Raw genomic sequence first — 19,837 nt, 5'->3', positions numbered from 1 at the left:
GGCAGACACACTGCGCTTCTAACCAGCAGCTTTGCTGCGCCGGGTGTTACAGAAGGTGTTAAGTGAACACCCATAGTAACCAATACAGTTCTGTACTTTGAAAGGAAAGCATTGTCATTAGATGTAACTCAACTAACATCATTCAAACATCACACTGTATAACTTCTGTATTGATTAAATGCCGTTAACAGTATTCTAACTAAACACAGTTGCCTGATTCGGCCTCATCTGCAGTGTTTTAGGTGGTGAATTTTGTTATCACAATATTCTAATAATACAGCGGGTTAGGAAGGCAAACACATGGCCTGTGGTAATGTACAAATATTGGAGTACAATAAGCTTATATTCTGGGTTCTGATGGAGTACGACAGTTGAACTGAGCTCATGAGGCATTTAGTTGTCATTCATTTATACGTCCAAAAATGGATGTAGAAACTGCTGTTGATTTCTCCTTTAAAAGCCTCATAACAACTAACCAACTAATCTGATGAAATATTTCACCTGTTGAACTTAAGTGTTTTACCTATTACTTTTGAGACAAACATTGAAGGGAATTGTTGAATTTAGTGATGGGAGAAGTCATCATTTTGTGGGAACAGACTAGAGTGGGAACATAACATAGAAATTACATGCTTACTTAGCTAGCTAGCTAGCTAACACCATGAAACTGAAAATCAGGGTCTAAACAGCTCACCAAATTATAATTCAAGCAGGCTTTTATAAGAATCATGCTAAAAAGTAATACTAAAAAAATTGACTATACTTGCAAATGCCATATTTAAGTTCTTATAATAACTTTCCTTACCTGTAAATAGAACACGGTACACTGCCGATCAAAATCAAAAAAATCTATTTTCTGCGAAACACAGGAATTTGAACTAAAAACTCATGCGAAATATTTTGGTTTTGGCTTCTATGGTGAACATGCGCACTCAGTCAAAAAAAAAAACAACACAGTATGACGTGGTTCAGAATCGCCATTCGAAAGGAATGACGTACCACATATGCGGCGAGAGGAAGACCGCACATATGAACGGTTTGATTGGTAAAATTATTTCCACCTTTTAATGGGTTGATTGTAGTCTAATCGGGTGTTTGAGATTACTCCGACTGCAATGAAATCAACGTCGCCCCGGCTACCCAGCTCCTCCCTCCCTCACACTTGCTATTAGTTTCGCTTATTATCAAACAGATCAACTGGCATGAACAGCTACAAGGCAAGTCATGTTTATTTGCTCAAAAACCTCCCCAATTTTTATTTAGCTAAGTAATTAATATAAAAGTTACTGCAATTATTAAACATTAGGCTGTTGGTATATCCTGGCCTGGGAAATGTCGATTCAATTAGACTATGGTTCAACGTTTATACTTTTTTTTTAGCGGGTGAACATCCTTCAAACATCCAACATTCATTTTTTTATTCATGGAACTGATCCATAAATTAAACATTTGTAAATGAGTAATGTTGAAGTTTGGCGTTGAAATATAAACAGATTGATTCTTAGATAAGAGGCTAAATTGGATCTAAACTGATATTGCTTTTACGATTAGTCCTAAAAGTGAAAGATTCTAGTTGGAAACAGTCACACAGAAACAATCACTGGTTGTTATGCAAAAACGAATACTTTATTTCTATTTGTTTATTTTTCCTATAGAACCACAATGAACCACAGAGGTAATTTTCAACAGTACATGATTTAATGTAATAATTCAGTCATTTATACTACTAACATGTACCATTGAAGTCAGAAGTTTACATACACCTTAGCCAAATACATTTAAACTCAGTTTCACAATTCCTGACAATTAATCCAAGGAAAAATTCCCTGTCTTAGGTCAGTTAAGATCACCACTTTATTTTAAGAATGTGACATGTCAGAATAATAGTAGAGAGAATGATTTATTTCAGTTTTTATTTATTTCATCACATTCCCAGTGTGCCAGAAGTTTACATAAACTAATTAAGTGTTTGGTAGCATTGCCTTTAAATTGTTTAACTTGGGTCAAACGTTTTGGGTAGCCTTCCACAAGCAGCCCACAATGAGTTGGGTGAATTTTGGCCCATTCCTCCTGACAGAGCTGGTGTAACTGAGTCAGGTTTGTAGGCCTCCTTGCTCGCACACGCTTTTTCAGTTCTGCCCACAAATGTGCTATAGGATTGAGGTCAGGGCTTTGTGATGGCCACTCCAATACCTTGACTTTGTTGTCCTTAAGCCATTTTGCCACAACTTTGGAAGTATGCTTGGGGTCATCGTCCATCTGGAAGACCCATTTGCAACCAAGCTTTAACTTCTTGACTAATGTCTTGAGATTTTGCTTCAATATATCCACATCATTTTCCATCCTCATGATGCCAGCTATTTTGTGAAGTGCACCAGTCCCCCTTGCAGCAAAACACCTCCACAACATGATGCTGCCACCCCCGTGCTTCACGGTTGGGGTGGTTTTCTTCGGCTTGCAAGCCTCCCCCTTTTTCCTCTAAACAATGATGGTCATTATGGCCAAAACAGTTCTATTTTTGTTTCATCAGACCAGAGGCCATTTCTCCAAAAAGTACGATCTTTGCCCCCATGTGCAGTTGCAAACCGTAGTCTGGCTTTTTAATGGCGGTTTTGGAGCAGTGGCTTCTTCCTTGCAGAGCAACCTTTCAGGTTATGTCAATATAGGACTCAATTTACTGTGGATATAGATACTTTTGTACCTGTTTCCTCCAGCATCTTCACACGGTCCTTTGCTGTTGTTCTGGGATTGATTTGCACTTTTCACACCAAAGTACGTTCATCTCTAGGAGACAGAACGCGTCTCCTTCCTGAGCGGTATGACGGCTGCGTGGTCCTATGGTGTTTATACTTGCGTACTATTGTTTGTACAGATGAACGTGGTACCTTCAGGCGTTTGGAAATTGCTCCCAAGGATGAACCCGACTTGTGGAGATCTACAATTTTTTTTCTGAGGTCTTGGCTGATTTCTTTTGATTTTCCCAGGATGTCAAGCAAAGAAGCACTGAGTTTGAAGGTATGCCTTGAAATACATCCACAGGTAAACCTCCAATAAGCTAATTGACATCATTTGAGTCGCCCAGAAGCTTCTTAAGCCATAACATAATTTCCCAAGCTGTTTAAAGGCACAGTCAACTTAGTGTATGTAAACTTCTCACCCACTGGAAGTATGATAGTGAATTATAAGTGAAATGATCTATCTAAACAATTGTTGGAAAAATTACTTGCGTCATGCACGAAGTAGATGTCCTAAACGACTTGCCAAAACTATAGTTTGTTAACAAGAAATTTGTGGAGTGGTTGAAAAATGAGTTTTAATGACTCCAACCTAAGTGTATGTAAACTTCCGACTTCAACTGTATGTGTAATAGTATTGTAGCGACCCTGTGTAATGACCCAGTGTAATGAAACAGGTAGAGAACCCTCAACCTTCTGGCCCGTGGCCCCGCGGAAATCAACAGTGCCACCAAAGCAAGCTCCAGTGGCAGATTCCATCTCACTTCTTATAAACAAGGCCCACTACAGTATGTAATATGTAGTATGTTGCCTAATGTTTGAGGGCAATGCCAAGACAGTCTAACTAGGAAACAGATGGCTGGAATGTTATCTAAAGATGTTTATTATAAAATCTGCACATCCCTTCTCATGCGGTACTGGACAAGAAAGAACAGTATAATAATAATACCAGTTCAATGGCCTGCTCACTCAAATACATAGGCTACTTTAATGTAATTAAAAACAACTATCAAGTGGGGTATTCAGGAAACCAATAGAGAAAACAGAAACCATGTAACGTCTTTATCGGGATAGCCTAAAATAAGGCTTGGACACTTGGCAAGGTTATCTATGGGTGCTTCTCAACCTTTTTTTGCAGCAGGGATCAGCCATGTCTGTCTCTGAAATAAGGCACACCAAGTTACTGTCCTACCTCCATTGAGGACTGCTTACATAAAAAAACAGCATTTGAGAACAGACTAAATTGGTGTCAACTAACCATCTGAGGGACCGGCCAGCAACATTCCACAGACCGGAGGTTAAGAAACACTGCTCTAGGTCAATGTCATAGAGCATGTCAGGGTCACCCATCCCCTCTTAAGTTTACTGCACTGTATGTCTATAATGCCAGGAAAGAAGTTCATCACTTTTGTGGTTGGGAATACTGGGACGTTTCATGACGATTTTACAAGGTGTCTCACCCAAAGAGGCTTAACTAAAGAGATGTCACCTCAGAAAAGTGATGTCATGCTGGCTTTCTGCCCCATCGTCTCTTGTACTGGGACTGATATTGAAGCTGTGTCCTCGCAATGAAGAAGCAATTAGAAAGATTCTGGACAGGCCAGATATACAGCCAAAGGTAGTTTCTTATTGTTGTCAGCAAACAACTTATTATTAAATACAATACACATTCAAAAGCAGAGATTTGACACCAAAAACATTTTTTCATTAAATGTGCTATTGTCTTTAATAATAGTAATAATTTAAAACAAGTATTTTAATAAATTATTCATTGTTTTGGATGAATGAGTAACATCTCCTTTCTAGAAAAATAGGACTACTGCTCCAGAGATGACCAACCAGTCCCGCCCAGCTGCACAACAAACACCTGCAGGTATCTAAAGGAATTAATAGGGACACTTTATTTAGGCTATTCATTGTCATCCAATCCCTGCTAAATGCTGCGTTTCCTTGTCCTTCAGTGCTCACTCACTGCTGGTTTTTGCTATATAATACTTGTGGGTTGATCAGAGTGAGCACTGAAGATCTGACAATCCTCTCTAGTTTGCCTCAGACATTTCCTGTATCTCTATAGGGTCGACGATGGACAAATTCTTCACTGTTGTGACTGGGAACACTCTGGGGTTTCATAAGGAATTAATTCATCGTCTCGCTGCCAAAAGACACTTAACTGAGGTGATGTCACTCGAGGAGAGTGATGTCATCCTGGCTTTCTGTCCCATCGTCTCTCGTGCTGGGACTGATGTTGAAGCAGCACTGCAGCAGATTCCAGGTAACCAATATCCATGAAGAACATTGTCAAAACGTTAATGATTCATTAATCAGGTATGTTTACGTGATTATTGTTACAGTTATCCCATCTCTCTTGACAGCTGGTAAACCTGTCATCCTGGTAGTGCTGCATCACACCTTTGATCCAGACTACACTGTACCTAACAGTAGCAAACTAGTGACCAGAGAGGATGTAATACTCACAGTGGACTGTCTCTTCCATGAGAGCAACGGACTACCGAAGTGTCCTCGCAATGAAGAAGCAATTAGAAAGATTCAAGAGAGGCTAAACAAATGGCCAAAGGTAGTTTACTCTTAGTTTAATTATCATGTTTGGTCATAAATTACATACATGTCTACAGTTGAAGTTAGTCCGTATTGTTGACACAGAATGAAACCACTTACAGAAGCCTCGTTATGTTTAACAGTCATACATGGCTATGTGTTTTTATTCAAAATGCATTCACAATTGAAGTATGTCAAAAATGACATATGTATTTATATTTTACAACTTTACTTTTACTTCTCATCAATCTGAGATGACCAACAATTCTACAATATCTACAGTGATAATTGGCATCTAAAGACTGGGCTTCCATATGAACTCTGGTCCTGGACTAAAAAACACTTTCAATAGATTCTCTAATGAGCATGCTTTTTAGTCCAGAAGGCTTAATCTGGATGTGGGAAAACAGCCCTAAGGGGTTTTAATCACTTTCATAGGTAAATGATACCATGGAAATGGCTGAGCCAAGGACCTTTGGGATGGTACAGATGTAGGATCTTAATTTGAGCCAGTTTGCTACAGCAGGAAAATAATCCTGCAGCAACAGGAAATGTGAATTATTATTTGGATTATAATTAATGGACATTTTTGTAGGGGTTTGTAGCGATCGTCTCCGGGAGAAAGAGAGGAGGACCAAAGCGCAGCGTGGTAAGGGTTCATGTCTTTAATATAAATCCCAAAAACTGAACACAGGAACAAAAACAATAAACGATGTGAACACACGAAACAGTTCCGTGTGGCGACAAACACTGACACGGAAGACAAACACCCACAAACCAAAAGACAAAACAGGCTACCTAAATATGGTTCCCAATCAGAGACAACGACTAACACCTGCCTCTGATTGAGAACCATATCAGGCCAAACACAGAAACAGACAAACTAGACATACAACATAGAATGCCCACTCAGATCACACCCTGACCAAACAAAACATATAAACATACAAAGCAAACTATGGTCAGGGCGTGACAGGGTTGATGTTTTTCGTAAGGGAAAGTCTGAAAGCCTTTCTAAACCTAAAATACATTACAAGTTCTCCTAGAACATGGTGATCCAATTAAGATCCTACATGTATACGTATTCTCATTTTATATGGTTTACTTTAAATATACATAAATAATTGACTTCTTATGGGCTTTGCAAAAAGAGACGGTGTAATCAACTAATATATATTTTTAGGTAGGAGACTGAAGGCATACATGAGTGACATGACAGAATAGTCATGTACTATTAGTGTTTGTCAATAAATGCTTTCCAAATAAGGTTGACCTATATACTCTCTTCTAAGGTGAGAAAAGAAACCAAGGGGGAGGCCGGTTGCTGCTGCATTTTCTGATGAAAGGTCCAAGAAACGAGGCAGTGCACACTCACACCTGAAGATGAAAAGATGACGAGACCAACCTGTCTTTAGAAGTGTGTGAGAGTGTGATCAGCAGTAATACATAAACACCACTGTAATCATTGTATGATTCAATCATTCACACATTGGCTTTTTGGAAGGGATTCTGAATGAATGAAATCAATGGTAGGAAGTACATTTTCCAGTAATTTCTTGTTTGAATGCAAATTACTTTGTCTATGAACATATTAATCTCAAATAGCAGAAATTACCACAGTGATCTTTTTCCAAGTAGTTTACTCACCGAAGAAGCACTTATTGGACACATCATTTAGTAAATGAGAGATGTACTGCGCCCTGGAGGTGACATTGACCGAGATGTTTTTTTTTTAAACAAGCTTACAAATTATAAAACGTGCTCATGATTTATAAAACGAGCTCACGAATTATAAACCATGCTCACAAATTACTAAAACGTGTGCATGAATTGGTATAAAACATATCTGGGGAAGGTTACCAAAGAATTTCTGCAGCATTGAAGGCCCCTAAGAAGACAGTGGCCTCCATAATTCTTAAATTAAATGAAGAAGTTAATAACCACTAAGGCTCTTCCTAGAGCTGGCCGCTCGGCCAAACTGAGCAATCGGTGGAGAAGGGCCTTGGTCAGGGAGGTGACCAAGAACCTGACGGTCACTCTGACAGAGCTCTAAAGTTCCTCTGTGGAGATGGAAGAAACTTCCAGAAGGACAACCATATCTGCAGCACTCCACCAACCAGGTGTAACAGTGGTAAGGTGTTGGGACTGCTGTTGGGGCAGCTTTATGTAGGCTCGAACAGTTTGTGGACACCGTTTTTTACCTTTATAGTCCAATGAATGTGTTGTTTAGTGTTGTGTAGTGGCTTTGCTGGCATGCATCTAAAACATATTTTTTGAGTTTGCCCCACCAAGATTTAAATGCTAAAATAGCCACTGTTGAGTTGTCTAGTGCTATTCAACTGTACATTTTCCATGGCTGTCTTGTGTTCCTCTTCTCACAGCGCACAAAGGAGTTATTTGGTGCTGGCTCCTTATCTCTTCGAGCACCAGAGGCCTAGATCAAGGTTGAAATCTTCTTGCAGCTAAATAGGCTTTTAGGAACTCATCAGTCCCCTCTCTTAGACATATAGTCTGTGAGAACTGGTGGACAATACTTTAAGGAAGTGGAGCCAAGTATCCATTATCTCTCATGTAAGCTTGCCACCCATTTAGGAGAAGCAAGCAGCTCTTTGTGTAAGAAGTATATAATGACTGTGTGCGACTAACTTTGAGTTTCCTCGCCGATTTATCCTGAGTGTAATCTCCCTTGCAATTGCTTGAATAAACTCTTATTAACTGGATAAGGAGCTCTGCCTGGTCCTTGAAACGAGATATCCTCAACAATGTTTACTATGTTACGTCTAGTCTATGAGACCAGGCTGATTCATTTGCTCTACTAAGTTGAGTGTGGCAGTGGTGGCACCTTTCCATCCTTCCCTGCTCCTTCAGTAATCAAGGTATAGGCCTAGTCCTACAAGCTAGCTGCTACCTTGCTTTGTTTTGTGGTTGTGTCCATTGTGTGGCTCTCACTAACTCTGTTGTATAAAATAAAAATGTTATTGGTCACATACACACATTTAGCAGATGCTATTGTGGGTGTAGCGAAATGCTTGTGTTCCTAGCTTAAACAGTGCAGTAGTATCTGACAATACAGAAAAATCTAAAAGTAAAAGAAAATATAAGAAATATATAAATATTAGATTGAGTAATGTTGGAGAGGCATTGACTAAAATTCAGTAGAATAGAATACAGTATGTACATATGAGATGAGTAAAGCAGTATGTAAATCATTATTAAAGTGGTCAGTGATTCCAAGTCTATGTATATGGGGCAGGGTTGCGTAAACTGCTCCATCACTAGCCAATGCGGGTTAGTGATGGATATTTAACAGTCAGATGGCCTTGAGATAGAAGCTGTTTTTCAGTCTCTCGGTCCCAGCTTTGATGCACCTGTACTGACCTCGCCTTCTGGATGATAGTGTTTCCCAACTCCAGTTCTCAAGTATCCCCAACAGCACACATTTTTGGTGAAGCCCCGGACAAACTCACTTGATTCTACTCATTGAGGGCTTGATGATCAGTTGACCAGTTGAGTCAGGTGTGCTTGTCCGGGGCAACAAGAATGTGTGCTGTTGGGGGTACTGGAGGACTGGAGTTGGGAATCAATGCTCTAACATAAGAGGTTAGTCAAATAAATCAGTGATGTGACTGACGGGGAGTAGAAATTATTGACCTGGTCTGAAATATTTCCCCTGAGGTGCAAGAAGTTATGGCAACAAATAGGAGAGATGCCTTCCACTGTTCTTTTCTAGCCACATGCTCTTCTACACACACACTCTCACACACATTCCTTGCTGCTGCAGACCTTAGCCTGACTCCCAGTCTGTTTGTGCCATCTCCTTATCACTCACGGTGATACCAACGGTTTGGCTTGACAATGACAGCAATGGAGTTGGCAAGAGCACACATTTGAGACCAGGCTACAGACACCTAGCCAACTCACACTGCATTACATACACACACATTAACTGCACTACGCCCCCCCCCCCCCCCCACGCCCTCTTGGCCCTCATCACGGTGGACTACCACCTGGCTATCTTCATCACTGTGATGCTGGCCAGGAAACTGGTGTGGACCAGAGTGTCAGAGGTACTACACCTTCTATGTATCTCTCTGTCTTTATCTATCGCTATGGGTCAGGAGACTCGTTATTACATTTGAAAGGACAAAAAAAGCTATTACATTATTGGCAGTTATTACATTATGGACTACTCAATAATGGAGCTAAGATTGACCACTCCTGATTAAGTATGTCCAGTCATCAGTCTTTTACATCTTGATTAAATGCCAATAGATTACCTAATGACATATACACTGAGTATACCAAACATTAGGAACACCATCATAATATTGAGTTGCACGCACCCCCCCCCCCCCCACAACTTTCGCCCTCAGAACAGCCTCAATCATCACTACAAGGTGTCGAAAATGTTCCACAGGGATGCTGGCCCATGTTGACTACAATGCTTCCCACAGTTGTGTCGAGTTGGCTGGTGCACCATTCTTGATACACACAGGAAACTGTTGAGTGTGAAAAACCCAGAAGCGTTGCAGTTCTTGACACAAACAGGTGCGCCTGGCACCTACTACCATACCCCGTTCAAAGGTACTTTATTTAAAAAATATATTTATTTAAACTTTATTTAAAACTTCTACAGGATCGGTGGCTCCCCAAGGGATGGTTGAGCTAATGTAGGCTAATGCGATTAGCATGAAGTTGTAAGTAACAAGACCGTTTCCCAGGACATAGACATATCTGAAATTCTTGTTCTGTCACACTGGCTATCCTCAAACTCCCTGTCATAAAAACTCCCTGTCATAAACGCAGCGTGCATGTAGTTCCACATCTTTTAATAGGAGTGAAACCTTAACAAACAGGTAAACAGCAATGAACGTGACACAAACGAGGGGCACAAAAAACACACACGGAAAATAATAATTACCCACACATTAGGTGGGAAAAAAGGCTGCCTAAGTATGATTCCCAATCAGAGACAACGACAGACAGCTGTCCCTGATTGAGAACCATACCCGGCCAAAACATAGAAATACAGAAACATAGAAAACAAAACATAGAATGCCCACCCCACATCACACCCTGACCTAACCAAATAGAGAAATAAAACAGCTCTCAGGTCAGGGCATGACAGTACCCCCCCAAAGGTGCGGACTCCCGGCCTCAAACCTGAACCTATAGGGGAGGGTCCGGGTGGGCATCTACATCGGTGGCGGCTCCGGTGTGGGACGCAGACCCCGCTCCACCTCTGGCTCCCCCCACTTTGGTGGCGCCTCTGGTGCGGGGACCCTCGTCGCCGACCCCGGACCGGGGACCCTCGTTGCGGGCCACGGGCCGGGGACCCTCGCTGCGGGCCCCGGGCCGGGGACCGTCTCTGGAGGCCCCGGACCGGGGACCGTCTCTGGAGGCCCCGGACCGGGGACCGTCTCTGGAGGCCCCGGACCGGGGACCGTCTCTGGAGGCCCCGGACCGGGGACCGTCTCTGGAGGCCCCGGACCGGGGACCGTCTCTGGAGGCCCCGGACCGGGGACCGTCTCTGGAGGCCCCGGACCGGGGACCGTCTCTGGAGGCCCCGTGCCGGGGACCGTCACTGGAGGCCTCGTGCCGGGGACCGTCACTGGAGGCTTCGTGCCGTGGATCGTCACTGGAGGCTTCGTGCCGTGGATCGTCACTGGAGGCTTCGTGCCGTGGATCGTCACTGGAGGCTTCGTGCCGTGGATCGTCACTGGAGGCTTCGTGCCGTGGATCGTCACTGGAGGCTTCGTGCCGTGGATCGTCACTGGAGGCTTCGTGCCGTGGATCGTCACTGGAGGCTTCGTGCCGTGGATCGTCACTGGAGGCTTCGTGCCGTGGATCGTCACTGGAGGCTTCGTGCCGTGGATCGTCACTGGAGGCTTCGTGCCGTGGATCGTCACTGGAGGCTTCGTGCCGTGGATCGTCACTGGAGGCTTCGTGCCGTGGATCGTCACTGGAGGCTTCCTTTGTGGAGCCGGAACAGGTCTCAACGGACTGAGGAGACGTACTGGAAACCTGGTGCGTGGCGCTGGCACCGGATACACTGGGCCGTGGAGGCGCACTGGAGGTCTCGAGCGCAGAGCTGGCACAACCCGTTCTTGCTGGATGCTCACTTCCACCCGGCAAATGCGGGACTCTGGCACAGAGCACACCGGCCTGTGAATGCTCACTCGAGACACCGTGCGCATCACCCCATAACACGGTGCCTGACCAGTCACATGCTCCCCACGGTAAGCACGGGGGGAGTTGGCTCAGGTCTAAACTCCGACTCCGTCAATCTCCCCGTGTGCCCCCCCAAAACATTTTTTTGGAGCTGCCTCTCGGGCTTCCGTGACAGGGTCTTGCCCCCTGCCATTCTCTCCTCCCCGGTCCAGCTCGTCCTCCAGGTTGGAGCATGGTGCTTGGTCTTCTTGTGGTGGGTAATTCTGTCACGCTGGCTATCCTCAAACTCCCTCTCATAAATTAACCAAGGCGCAGCGTGCATGTAGTTCCACATCTTTTAATAGTAGTGAAACCTAAACAAACAAAACAAACAGGTAAACAGCAATGAACGTGACGCAACCGAGGTGCACACAAACACACACGGAAAATAATAATTACCCACTCATTATGTGGGACAAAAGTCTGCCTAAGTATGATTCCCAATCAGACAATGATAGACAGCTGTCCCTGATTGAGAACCATACCCGGCCAAAACATGGAAATACAGAAACATAGAAAACAAAACATAGAAAGCCCACCCCATATCACACCCTGACCTAACCAAATAGAGAAATAAAACGTCTCTCTAAGGTCAGGGCGTGACATGTTCATCTAACTGCACTGTCCAATTGATAGTAGCTATTACAGTGAAAGAATACCATGCTATTGTTTGAGGAGAGTGCACAGTTTTGAACTTGAAAAGTTATTAATAAACAAATTAGGCACATTTGGGCAGTCTTGATACAAAATCTTGAACAGAAATGCAATGGTTCATTGGATCACTCTTAAAACGTTGCACATACACTGCTGCCATCTAGTGGCCAAAATCTAAATTGCACTTTTACCAGATCTAATGTGTTATATTCTCCTACATTCCTTTCACATTTCCACAAACTTCAAAGTGTTTCCTTTAAAAATGGTACCAAGAATATGCATATCCTTGCTTCAGGGCCTGAGCTACAGTTGGATATGTCTTTTTAGGCGAATATTGGAAAAAAAGTGTCCGATCCTTAAGAGTTAACTAGGCAAGTCAGTTAAGAACAAATTCTTATATACAATGAATGCCTACCCTGGCCAAACCCTCCCCTAACCCGGACGAGGCTAGGCCAATTGTGAGCCACCCTATGGGACTCCTGATCACGGCCGGGTGTGATAAAGCCTGGGATTGAACCAGGGTCTGTAGTGACCCCACTGAGATGCAATGCCTTAGAACGCTGCGCCACTCGAGAGCATAAAGATGCACTATGCAGAAATCTTTCTGCCATTTCCTGGTTGCTAAAATGTACCATATATACCAAATAAAAAAGTCCACCCAGTCTCCCGGGTGGCGCAGTGGTCTAGAGCACTGCATCGCAGTGCTAGCTGCGCCACCAGAGTCTCTGGGTTCGCGCCCAGGCTCTGTTGCAGCCGGCCGCGACCGGGAGGTCCGTGGGGCGACGCACAATTGGCTTAGCGTCGTCCGGGTTAGGGAGCGTTTGGCCGGTGTGGATATTGTAAAGTGTAAAGTGGATATTGTAAAGTGGTTGTTCCACTGGATATCATAAGGTGAATGCACCAATTTGTAAGTCGCTCTGGATAAGAGCGTCTGCTAAATGACGTAAATATATTTTCCATAACCAAAAATATTGTGCTTTCAGCTGTTTGAAGCTGGTTTACAAAAGTAAAAGACGCAAAAACTAAACTTAAGCACGGGAAGCATAGATATAACATTTCTATGTGAATTTAGTTGGGTCGCCCAAAAAGTGACATACACTACATGGCCAAAAGTATGTGGACAAGTCTTCAAATTAGTGGATTTGGCTATTTCAGCCACACCCGTTGTTGACAGGTGTATATCATTGAGCACACCGCCATGCAATCTCCATAGACAAACATTGGCACTAGAATGGCCTTACTGAGGAGCTCAGTGACTTTCAACGTGGCACCGTCATAGGATGCCACCTTTGCAACAAGTCAGTTTGTGAATTTTTTGCACGTCTAGAGCTGCCCCAGTCAACTGTACGTGCTGTTATTGTGAAGTGGAAACGTCTAGGAGCAACAACGGCTCAGCCGCGAAGTGGTAAGCCTCACAAGCTCACAGAACGGCACCGCCGAGTGCTGAAGGGTGTAGTGTAAAAATTGTCTCTCCTCGGTTGCAACATTCACCACAGAGTTCCAAACTGCCTCTGGAAGCAACATCAGCACAATAACTGTTCGTCGGGATCGTCATGAAATGGGTTTCCATGGCCGAGCAGCCGCACACAAGCCTAAGATCACCATGGGCAATGCCAAGCGTCGGCTGGAGTGGTGTAAAGCTCACCGCCATTGGACTCTGGAGCAGTGGAAACCCGCTCTCTGGAGTGATGAATCACACTTCACCATCTGGTAGTCCAACAGACAAATCTGGGTTTGGCGGATGCCAGGAGAACGCTACCTGCCTGAATGCATAGTGCCAACTGTAAAGTTTTGGCGGAGGAGAAATAATGGTCTGGGGCTGTTTTTCATGGTTCGGGCTAGGCCACTTAGTCAGTGATGTAAAGTGCTTAAGTAAAAATACTTGAAAGTACTACTTAAATAGTTCTGTACTTTACTTTTTTATATTTGACAACATTTACTTTACATTTTTTAAAGAAAATTATGTACTTTCTACTCTATACATTTCCCCTGGCAGCCAAAAGTACTCGTTACATTTTGAATGCTTAGCAGGACAGGAAAATGGTCTAATTCACACACATCAAGAGAACATTCCTGGTCATCCCTACTGCCTCTGATCTGGCCAACTCAAACACATGCTTGGTTTGTAAATGATGTCTGAGTGTTGGAGCGTGCCCTTGGCTATCTGTAAATAAAAAAAATAAGAACACGGTGTCGTTTGGTTTGCTTAATATAAGGAATTTGAATTGATTTATACTTTTACTTTTGATACTTAAGTATATTTAAAACCAAATACTTTTAGACTTTGACTCATGTAGGATTTTACTGGGTGACTTTCACTTTTACTTGAGTCATTTTCTATTAATGTCTCTTTACTTTTACTCAAGTATGACAATTGGGTACTTTTTTCACCACTGCACTTCTAGTGAAAGGAAATCTTAACGCTACAACATACAATGACATTCTAGACGATTCTGTGCTTCCAACTTTGTGGCAATAATTTGGGGAAGGCCTTTTCCTGTTTCAGCATGACAATGCCTCTGTGCACGAAGCGAAGTCCATACAGAAATGGTTTGTCAAGATCTGTGTGGGAGAACTTGACTGGCCCAAAGGTGTTCAACCCCATCGAACACCTTTGGGATGAATTGGAACACCGACTGCGAGCCAGGTCTAATCGCCCAACATCAGTGCCCGACCTCACTAATGCTCTTGTGGCTAAATGAGAGCAAGTTCCCGCAGCAATGTTCCAACATCTAGTGGAAGCCTTCCCAGAAGAGTGGAGGCTGTTATAGCAGCATAGGGGGGGACCAACACCATATTAAAGTCCATGATTTTGGAATGAGATGTTCGACGAGCAGATGTCCACATACTTTTAGTAATGTTGTGTATTTCAGCTCTAAATCTTGTGTCTTGCCCATTCACTCTCTGAATGGCACACACACAATCCATGTCTCAAGGATTAAAAATCCTTCTTTAACCTGTTTCCTCCCATTCATCTACACTGATTGGAGTAGTTTAAGTGATGTCAATAAGGGATCATAGCGGTCACCTGGATTCACCCTAGTGAGTCTATGTCATGGAAAGAGCAGGTGTTTTTAAAGTTTAGTTCCATATGACAAAAGTTTGCCAAAGGAGAGGTAAACTATCACTTCAACCCAAGCACCAACAAGGAACTTCACTGCAGTAAAAACACTGGCCAGACTCCAGCCTGGCATTGGCTGGACTTCGAACCAGTCCTGCAGGTCTATAAGTTATCTGTGTACCATGATCCCTGGTGCTCTCTAAGTAATGATCTCACACACAGTGACTCTGTAAATGATTGTTCCTTGGCCAGTCAGTGTATAATGGCTAATCCCATACATACACTGACAGTTTGGCACACGCTCAAAGAAACACCAATCCCAGGTAGCCATTTCCAATTATACGAAATCACTGACAAAGTGGAGTAATACTGGCAACATAATGTAATATATATTGAAATGGACTGGGTTTATGTCTCTTTCATCTGAGAGTGGAGGACTGCCGTACCTGAGTTGGAGATATGGCCCCAGTAAGGAGAGTCAAACTCGTTTCAGCCTTCAGAATCTGCTCAAAGAGCTTGGCGTCGTTCTCGTCATAGAATGGAGGGCATCCACACAAACTGTGGTGGGGCAAGAGCACAGAGGCATCCTATGAGATGTGACATGCGTTTGAATTATTTTGTACAAAATGAATCCCATCATTCTCCTTTTTTCGATGTAATCACTGATCCGACATGAGTTTACTGGTGTAAGCCATGAAATGTACACCTTGCTTTGACCCTATCCAATTATGTTATACAGTACCAGTCAAAAGTTTGGACACACCTACACGTTTTTCTTTATTTTTACAATTTTCTACGTTGTAGCATAATCCAAACCCAATGTTGCAATTGACTGGTTGGTATCGCTGCTTGGATTCAAGTGACACTGACAGAAGATCAACTAGGGGTATTTAATTGCCACTGGTTTAGACCTGCTGACACTTTGGCTAAAATGTCTGCTGACTACTGTAGTTTTACTGCAACATTTATGGATTACTGTAGTTTTACCTCCCTAATGTTTCTCTTTATCCAAATGTTGCAATTGACTGGTTGGTATCTCTGCTTGGATTCAAACTTCCTGCTACAAACAGTTGAGATATGAAGCAGGGTATTGCACTGATGTGTATTTTTGTATTTTATTGATATGCCAGGGGTGATCCATAGATTAGGGCGGGGTGATAAATAATTGCCTACTCGACATCCTGCTCTGCAACATCATAGAAAACAACCCCCAACTAAGCAATAATAAAAATAATGAAATATGTAGACTTACATTTATCTTATTCTACTGTGGGCTACTGCTTATTATTGTAGTTGCACGAAAGTGAACATTTTAGATGGCTCCATATTTCCAAATGGTTTATGTTATACAGTATATTAAGTAAATAACAAATGTTCCTATTGCATAAAACAGGCATATGTTTGAGGTTGATATATACCGTGCTTGATACTCTCAACACAAAGAAGCGATTCTGGAGAGGAAGTTGCACAGAGGTCCAAGGTGAAAGAACACTTGTGTTTCTGGGAAAGAGACCAGATGACTTTCACATCATAGTTTTGTGTACAATGTGATCAGATGTAATACATGATACAGTATAAGTACTACTCTGAAATTCTTCACTGTAACAACTGGGAATACTGGGACGTCTCTTGAGGACTTTACAGGGTGTCTCACTACAGGAAGAGGTTTAACTGAAGTGATGACGGAAGAGAATGATGTTATCCTGGCTTTCTGTTCCATTGTCTCTCGTGCTGGGACTGATATTGAAGTAGCACTGCAGCAGATTCCAGGATATCAATATGAATGCTTGCCCTAGATTTAAGGAGCTGATACTTACTTAAAGAGCAATTGAAGGATCTGAACCCAATAGTAGGGATTGATCAGATTTTACACTCCTTTCAAACCACATGTACTGCAACCTATTGCAACCTACATTCCTTACAAACCACATGTACTGCAACCTACACTCCTTTGAAACCACATGTACTGCACTGCTTACTCAAAGAATTCTGTACCAGAGTAAATTGTAATAATCTGTTTTCCTGAATGATTTCTTGTTCTTGTCTGTCCCTATCTCTCTTGACAGCTGGTAAACCTGTCATCCTGGTAGTGCTGCATCACACCTTCGATCCAGACTACACTGTACCTGACAGTAGCAGACTAGTGACCAGAGAGGATGTAATACTCACAGTGGACTGTCATTTCCATGAGTGCCAGGGACACCAGGAGTGTCATTGCATTGAAAGTAGTCGAAAAGATTCTGAAGAGGTTTAACATGCAACCAAAGGTAAGCCATTTCACTTGTATTCCACATGATGGCGATAGAGTTGAATACTGGTGTATACTTATTGTTGACACAAATTTTCCCTATACCCATCATGAGGTTGTTACAACCTAGCCTGAATGAAAGTTTACAATGTAGCTGCACACAGTTTAAGAGAAAATGTTGAGGTGACAGACAGTGACACCTGGACAGACAGCGACACATTCAAAACCGCCTTGCACACTCTTGCCTGCCTCTTGCAGTTGCAAACTAGAGATTCTATTGGACAAATTCAGGTATGTTTATCCCTGTTTCGTTCCATTTGCTTCCGTTTAAGAAGTGTTTTTCAACAGAGTCGGCGGAATGAATACACCCCTAATCACATGTAAACAGTTCACTCACTTTTCTCTTCATTTGTGGACTTCAATGCACAACACATCAGCAGTATGTGACCAGGCAACAAAAAAAACTTTGAACCCAAACCATATCCTAAGTGCTACACACAGTCTACATTTCACACCCTGATCTGTTTCACCTGTCTTTGTGATTGTCTCCACCCCCCTCCAAGTGTCGACCATCTTCCCCATCTTCTCCATTATCCCCTGTGTATTTATACCTGTGTTCTCTGTTTATCTGTTGCCAGTTCGTTTTGTTTTGTCAAACCTACCAGTGGTTTTCCCTCTGTTCTTGTCTCTCGATTGTTCCTGTTTCCTAGTTTTCCCGGTTTTGACCTTTTCTGCCTGCCCTGACCCTGAGCCTGCCTGCCATCCTGTACCTTTGCCCCACCTATCTGGATTACTGACCCCTGCCTGCCCTTGACCTGTCTGTTGCCTGCCCCTGTTGGATCAATAAACTGTTGTTAATTCAACGTTGTCTGCTGCTGGGTCTTACGTGAAACATGATACTAGATCGTTATTAGCAAAAGTAACGTTCTAGTCAACATAGCTAATAGAACTAACGCGTTAGTAAACCCCCTACAATCATGCGGTAACGTTACAGTCACTAAGCAGTATAGCAGTTACACCCGCGGACCCCGGTGGAAATAAATGAATAAAACCAAAAGCTTACATTGACTTGGAAGAGTTCCAGTGTTGTGTTGGATAGTCATAGCCAGCGAGCTAACATAGCATCCCTCTGTTTGAGCCGGGTGTTTTGAGTAGGCTAATTCGCTAGCTAAGTGAAACTGAAAGTGAAGAAAAAATACACTCTCTCTCTCGCTTCTCCTTAATTTTTGAAGAAATGAATTTGTTCAAAACTGTTCAACTCTTGTCTTTGTCTCTCTTTGAGTCAACTACTCACCACATGTTATGCACTACAGTGCTAGCTATCTGTAGCTTATGCTTTCAGTACTAGATTCATTCTCTGCTCCTTTGATTGGGTGGACAACATGTCAGTTCATGCTGCAAGAGCTCTGATAGGTTGGAGCATGTCCTCCGGAAGTTGTCATAATTACTGTGGAAGTCTATTGAAGGGGGTGAAAACCAAGAGCCTCCTAGGTTTGTATTGAAGTCAATGTACCAAGAGGACAGAAGCTAGCTGTCCTCCGGCTACACCATGGTGCTACCCTGCAGAGTGCTGTTGAGGCTAATGTAGACCTTCATTGCAAAACAGTGTGTTTTATTCAATTATTTGGTGACGTGAATATATTTAGTTTCATTTTCTAAAAAGGATAACTTAAATGTCTGACCATTTAAAAAAAATAATAAACTCACTAGTGAGGATAGTCCTCCCCTTCCTTCTCTGAGGAGCCTCCACTGTATACACATAGTTTACACTACAGTTTGGACTGCAGTTGTACAAAATTAAACACTATCCTGACAATGACATGTTTAATCGAGCACCACATCGACTGAAGCTAAATTATACCAACTGAAATGAAGTAATTTGATATGTATATGATATGTATATTAGGTGACATTGAGACATTGGGGGGGAAATTGATGGGCACAAATACTCTAAAATATTTGCATTGACAATCAAATAGCTAGTATAAGCTATATGAAAGCAACCTGTTTACACATGCACATGAAGGGCATCAGACACCTGTGAATCATTAAATCAATTAGTTAAAAAATGAGAAATGTTGACATATCAGTTATTTTCTTACAGAGCTCAACCCTCAACAGGATTGCTCTTAATGTAAGGCAATGACATTGTAAGGTCAATGACTAAATTAGGCAGATGTTTTTGTCACCATGGGAGTTGCTGTGTATTCAGCAATATACAATATATATACAGCAACATAAAACAATCTGTTTTATCAGAAGCAGTATGGACTTATACTTTTTTATAGAAGGTCTGCTGGATTAGTATAATGTAAATCCACGTGATATGCTGACCCTTCAGTTTCACTTTCTTATTATAAGAATTCAGTGAGT

The 19,837-nt window shown here is 42.5% G+C and overlaps 1 protein-coding gene across 6 annotated transcripts; it reads left to right on the top strand.

The window, feature by feature from the left end:
• The first annotated feature begins 956 nt into the window (after positions 1-956).
• LOC129825143 (uncharacterized) lies at positions 957-8,014 on the top strand. Of its 6 annotated transcripts, none has more exons than XM_055884981.1 (6): positions 957-1,045; positions 4,542-4,608; positions 4,810-5,007; positions 5,108-5,310; positions 5,887-5,940; positions 6,584-8,014. In XM_055884981.1, the coding sequence occupies exons 2-6, from the start codon at positions 4,566-4,568 to the stop codon at positions 6,629-6,631; spliced, it is 546 nt and encodes a 181-aa protein (XP_055740956.1). In that variant the 5' UTR covers positions 957-1,045; positions 4,542-4,565; the 3' UTR covers positions 6,632-8,014. The 6 variants fall into 6 exon arrangements, with proteins under 6 accessions (XP_055740956.1, XP_055740955.1, XP_055740953.1 ...); XM_055884980.1 differs by having other exon boundaries at positions 965-1,217; positions 4,550-4,608; XM_055884978.1 differs by having other exon boundaries at positions 965-1,217.
• The last annotated feature ends 11,823 nt before the right edge of the window (positions 8,015-19,837 follow it).

This window comes from Salvelinus fontinalis, chromosome 27 (genome assembly GCF_029448725.1).
Source record: "Salvelinus fontinalis isolate EN_2023a chromosome 27, ASM2944872v1, whole genome shotgun sequence".
NCBI lineage: Eukaryota > Metazoa > Chordata > Actinopteri > Salmoniformes > Salmonidae > Salvelinus > Salvelinus fontinalis.
The sequence above is the reverse complement of the archived record's forward strand: the minus strand, read 5'-3'. Positions and strand labels throughout refer to the sequence as shown.

Excerpts from the sequence above, each read along its gene's own strand:
- LOC129825143 (XM_055884975.1), top strand. The coding sequence starts at position 4,237 with ATGTCATGCTGGCTTTCTGCCCCATCGTCTCTTGTACTGGGACTGATA. Across the intron at positions 4,354-4,541 it reads GGCCAGATATACAGCCAAAG|AAAAATAGGACTACTGCTCC; the intron begins GTAGTTTCTTAT and ends TCTCCTTTCTAG. Across the intron at positions 4,609-4,809 it reads TGCACAACAAACACCTGCAG|GGTCGACGATGGACAAATTC; the intron begins GTATCTAAAGGA and ends GTATCTCTATAG.